A 6,000-nucleotide genomic window follows, 5' to 3' on the forward strand; every position below is an offset into this window, starting at 1 on the left:
GCCATTCATGCTTGACCAAATGAAGCCACACTAGAAGGTGTGTGACCCTGCCATCCACTGTATATACCAAAAGCTCATTGGACAAAGGGTATGAGGATACCGGAGAGGGTATCTATCTTTAACAGTCAATTAAGTTCTGTCTACAGCAGTGTCTTCCAAATGTGGCTATTCATCTGAATGGCCTGGGAGCTTTTGAAAAATATGGATTCCGGTATCTAGCCTCAGATTGAGAAGGAGAATTTTCATGAGTGGGACCTTGGCATGTGTATCTTTAAACATGCCCTTAGGTGATTACGATAAACAACTCAGTTTAAGACTCATCTGATCTAGACAGTGGGGCCATTTGGATGACCTAGAGTCAACTTTGTAGACCAGCCTTTGTGGGAGTGCTGATCACTGCCATGGTGCTATCCAGAGTGCTGGAGTGCTTCAACCTGAGTCCTCCTGAGAGTCAGAGCCAGATACCCCTGTGCTCTCAGACTCCCCATACCATTGCTCCACCTGACCTTAGCTGCCATCTGTCCTGTCTTACTGTCCAGACCTGCCTTCATCCAGCACTCAGCAGGTCCTGTCCTAGAAGCCCAATTCCCTGACCTTGTTCTTGACAGGTGGTTCTGACCCACCTGCAATTTAGCGAAACCTGCAAGGGAGAAGGGAGGCATCAAGCACTGCAAGCCCAACCAATTCTCAGATGGAAGCCAGAGATGACCTGTGGTTCCCTTGAAGGCAACTCTGGGGCATGAAAACTGCAAGGTGTAGGACAAGTTCCCCGTCCTCATCTCCAAAGATAAAGAGCCCTGGTTGGCTGCCTAAGCTTTTAGATGAAGCTAGGTTTGTTACTCAACTATTTTATTTAGACCCATAAGTATCAACGTAAGGCCCAAGAATCCTCTCAGTGCATCAAGGATTGTGCTATTACATGGGTCACATCCTATCTTATAGACTCCTGCCCCATGGTAGATGAAAGAACACTTTAATTCTTTGCAGTTGAGACATCCTTTTTTTTTTTTTTTTTTTTTTTTTTTTTGAGACAGAGTCTTGCTCTGTCTCCCAGGCTGGAGTTCTCTGCTCACTGCAACCTCCGCCAACTGGGTTCGAGCGATTCTCCTGCCTCAGTCTCCCGAGTAGCTGGGACTACAGGCGCGCACAACCACACTGGGCTAATTTTTGTATTTTTAATAGAGACGGGGTTTCATCATGTTGGCTAGGATGGTCTCCATCTCCTGACCTCATGATCCACTCACCTCGGCCTCCCAAAGTGCTAAGATTACAAGAGTGAGCCACTGTACCTGGCCCAGGACATCTTTAACAGCAAATAAGTACTGGCTGCCATAACTGGTGTTTATCCCATGGGACCGAATCGCAACCTATGCAGGGAACTGCTCAGGTGGATGACGTATTGGGCAATGGCGGAGTCAAGGAGAGCGGTGGCGTGCAGTGGCCAATCTATGGCAGGTCTTTTGTGTTCTCTTCATTAGGTTTAAAATGAGACCATGAGCACAATCTTTCTTATTTATTACTCATTTATTTCCATAGTCATGACTATCCTATCACTGTATCAGCTTAAGCTAGTCATCAAGAAGGAGACTATAGACTATTAGAAATTTTATTGGAGCGTTTTCTGTGAAATTTGAAGTTTGGACTTAAGAAAAGGATCCTGACTTGGACATTACAGTTTTGATTTCTCATCTCCCATCTTCAAGACGTTTTCTGGGTTAGGAGCATGTCTACAGGGAACACCTCTGATTAATCCGTCAGCTTCTTGATATACAGAAAGTTATTAATCCAGGCAGGCAAAGGCTCAGAAGCCTCAGTTCTACTCAGTTCATCTTAGTGCTTCAGAACTAATCAAGCAGGACATTGTTCCCGCTCAGACTCCATGGAGGGAGCTCAGCATTAGTAGTGTCTTCTAAGAATCTAAAAATGTTCTTTAAAATGAAAATTCATAGGTATTTAGTGATGGACTAGATTTCAATAGTTTTGAAAGCCCATATAAAAATATGAATGAGTGAATGAGGCTGGGCATGGTGGCTCATGCCTGTAATCTTAGCACTTTGGGAGTCCAAGGCAGGAGGATCACTCGAGCCCAGGCATTTGAGACCAGCCTGGACAAAGTCAGACCCTATCTCTACAAAACACAAAAAATAAATAAAAATTATCCGGGAATGGTGGCACTTGCCTTTAGTCCCAGCTACTTGGGAGGCTAAGGCGGGAGGATTGCCTGAGCCCAGGAGTTGAAGACCACAGTGAACCATGATTGTGCCACTGCACTCTAGCCTGGGCGACAGTGAAACCTCATCTCTAAAATTAAATTAAATTAAACGTGAATAAATTCAAGATATATTTGAAAGGAAAACTGATAGGACTTAATTATGACTGATATATGGGGAATAAAGTAGAAGAGGTGGCAAGGATACAGTGCCTGTATTGGTTTTTCAGGTGTTGGCAGGTCCGGGCTTTCTCTGAAAACTCTTGGCAAGGGTCTTTCCTTGCCTCTTCCAGCTTCTGGTAGCCCCAGGCATTCTTTGACTTGTGACAATGTAACTCCAATTTCTACCTCCGTCATAGCAAGGCATTCACTCTGTGTGTCTGTCTACACCATCTTCCCTCTTCTTATAAGGAAACCAATTATAATTGGGTTAGGGGGTCTACTCCATGCCATTATGACCTTGTCTTCACAAATTACTTCTGCAAAGACCTTATTTCCAAAAAAGGTAACATTCTGAGGTACTGGGAGTTAGAACTTCAACATATATATTTTTGTGGTGACACAATTCAACCGACAACAGTGACCTTGAGACAGATGTTAAGTAAGCAGTTGCGCCTGCAGGTCTGGAGTTCCTAGGGGAGGTCTGGAATGGAATTGTAGATGTGGAAATCTCTGGTAAACTTTGATAACTGAAGCCATCGGCAGCAAAGAGATCACCTAGAAACCAAGAATAGATGAGAAAAAAAGGGGTGGCTAGGATTTGGCCTTGAGGAACTTTATCCAGCCATAGTGGAGAAGAAGGTAAACTAGCAAAGGCTGGTTTGAAAAGGAGTGGCCAGGAGGGAGGAGCAAGGAAAGTGAGAGATTAGAGAAGCCAAAGAGAAACAAAGTTTCAAGGAGGGCTTGGTCAGTAGTGTCTAATACTATTGAGGAGACAGAATTCAAAACATATGATCGGTTGAAGGCTATGGAAGTAGAGGTCAGAGGTGTTAATAACGAGAGCCACTTTAATGGAACAGTGGAAGCAAAAACCAGAATTGAGTGATAAAGAATAGAGACTATCACAGTTTGTATTCAAAATAGTCTTTCTGGCAGGGTGCAGTGGCTCACGCCTGTAGTTCCAGCACTGGGAGGCCGAGGTGGGCAGATTACTTGAGGTCAGGAGTTTGAGACCAGCCTGGCCAACATGGTAAACCTGTCTCTACTAAAAATACAAAAATGTACTCAGCATGGTGGTGCATGCCTGTAATTCTAGCTATCTGGGAGGCTGAGGCATGTGAATCGCTCAAACCCGGGAGGCGGAGCTTGCAGTAAGCCGAGGTGGCGCCTCTGCATTCCAACCTGGCTGACAGCCAGAACGAGACTTTGTCTCAAAAAAACAACAAAAAAAAAGTCTTTCTGTCCTGGTTATAGCCCTGACAGTATTAGGGTTTGAGGAGAATGCTTCGGCAGCTGGAGCTGATATATGGCATGAGTCATTAATTAGGGGTCATTTGCTTGGACCAGGCAGTAGACATGGAGGGACAGGTAAGTCTAGTTTTGCTGAGCAGGATTGTTTCTTGAAGAACAGGACTAATCAGATCGCTCGCCAACGGCCAGGTGCTACTGCTTATGGGCAGGCAGCTTCAGGGATCTCAGAGATCTGAGGTCACCTGGTGTCAGGGAGGAACAGACACCACAGGGCAGTGCCCGGCTGGGGCAGCCTCAGGCAATGCAATTGTCTGGGCTTCAGAATGTCTCAAAACAATGTTTGTGATGGTGGTGAGCCTTATTTCTCTCTTATGGATGGAAGGCAATAATTGTCAGGTCATCTGTGCCTGGGTATTGTAAAGCTGCTCCTTTTAAAAATGCAAATGTAGGAGAGATGGGGTCTCACTATGTTACCCAGTCTGGTCTAGACCTCTGGCCTCTTGAAGTGCTAGGATTACAGGCATGAGCCACCAGGTCTGGCTTAAAGCTACTGTTTATGGATCATAATCTGTGTTTATTGATGGGCAAAGTCCCACTGTCTGGCTGGAGTATCAGTGTTTCTCAGAGAAAACCTCTTTGTGTCAGGACCCCCACAGACCCCTCTGCTGTGATACTCCTCCCCACTCTCAGAAGCTGACCTAGAGGCTTCTAATGGTCTCAAATATAGAAGGGTCATAATGTCACCTTTTCTGTTTTGCCTGTAGTTATTTTTATATGAATATATAGTCCATTCATTTCTCCTTGTTTTAGGTTCACTCTCATGACTGAGGTTCTCACTTCCTCAGCCATCTCCTTAACCCAGATGTTCTCAAACTTGAGCATATGGGCATCGGAATCACCCAGAGAGCTTGTCAAACACAAACTGCCAGGCCGCACCTCCAGTGCTTCGATTCCCTTTGGCAGGCGGGGGGTAGGACCCAAGACTTCGCGTTTCTAGCAAGTTCCTGCGACACTGATGTTTTTAGTCCAGGGGCTACACTCTGCAGACTGCTGCAAACAATTTGCTTTCAGTAGTGATTTTACAATGTCATTGGTGGGAACACCAGATCTACAGGCGGCCTCTTTCAGAGAGACACTGACCATCCATTCATTCTGTTCTCAAAAGACCTTGAAGTAGCAAAAAGAAGAGCAATCCTATTAACAAGCTCCAACTACTTGATAATACACAAACTTGAAGATTTTCTAAACTCATATTTATCCTAACAAGTTATTACTCAGTTTGTGGGCATGGTAACAAAATGAGCCCCTCCCTCAATATCTTCTTTGTGATTCTCTTCCTCCAAAGGGGTGTCTGAAGATGAATCCAGATGACAGATCAACCTGTTCCCAACTCCTGGAGAGCTCCTACTTTGATTCTTTTCACGAGGACCAAATTAAAAGAAAAGCGCGTAATGAAGGAAGAAACAGCAGACGCCAGCAGGTACTTCCGCTCAAAAGTTAAAGTGCTATAAAAAGAATTCCTTTTTTGTTTTTGTTTGTCTGCCTTTCAAAGTGAGACAAGGTGGACACCAAGACCTTTCGTTTGTACTGGTGTAGTTGTATTTGTCTAGCTTAATAAATATTGGTAATTGATGTAATAAAACCATAGAACTATGAAAATATCAAGATTATTATTACAAAACCTTATTCCAAACACACTTGAATCAAATTGTTACACAACTGTTTGGCTGCTCTGATTGGATATACCACCCACAAGATTGTATACCCGTAATATAACAACTTCATACAATCAAACGCTGATTCCAACAGGACTGAGTTTTGCCAGCATTGCAAAGGAATCCAAGTGCCTTTCTGTAGCCTCCAGATGTGCAATAAAGGTAACTTGACTCTTCCATCTTTTCACCCATGGCAGGCACCTAAGTCTGCCTTTCCTAGGCTTTTTCTCAAAACCAAGGTCTGCCAGGTACAAAGGAATGAAACCCAGACATCTGGGAAACAAATTCTATCCAATGGGCCAGTATTGCAGAACAGTACGGTGACTCTTATGACAAATATTAATTCTGCAGTTTATCAGGTGACTGTCCTTCACTTGCTTTCAGAAAACTTTGAAGTTAAACCATAAACTCCATGGAAATAGGTTTGTTTTGGTTCAGGGCTTTTTCTCACCTTGTAAACCCAGCACCTAAAACAGTATCTGACCCATAGAAGGTCCTTAATATTATTAAAATAAATAAGTAGACGAACATAGCCTCATAATAAACCAAGTTTGTAATTTCCAATTTATCAGAGGCTAGCAATTTTCACAGTTTGCATTTGCTTAATCTTTTATCTTCAATCTAATTTTCAGTCATCTGTCTTCTCATTAGCACGTTTTCCATAAA

At 43.7% G+C, this 6,000-nt stretch overlaps 1 protein-coding gene across 1 annotated transcript in view; it reads left to right on the forward strand.

The window, feature by feature from the left end:
- Positions 1–5,280, forward strand: part of CDKL4 (cyclin-dependent kinase-like 4) — a gene marked incomplete at its 5' end in the record, with an annotated part of 34,596 nt that extends 29,316 nt beyond the window's left edge. Inside the window, 1 exon segment of the mRNA XM_011997354.1 lies at positions 4,965–5,280. Within this exon segment, the coding sequence (XP_011852744.1) occupies positions 4,965–5,120 (156 nt within the window).
- Between the last annotated feature and the right edge of the window lie 720 nt (positions 5,281–6,000).

Source organism: Mandrillus leucophaeus, unplaced genomic scaffold (assembly GCF_000951045.1).
Source record: "Mandrillus leucophaeus isolate KB7577 unplaced genomic scaffold, Mleu.le_1.0 Scaffold538, whole genome shotgun sequence".
Taxonomy (NCBI): domain Eukaryota; kingdom Metazoa; phylum Chordata; class Mammalia; order Primates; family Cercopithecidae; genus Mandrillus; species Mandrillus leucophaeus.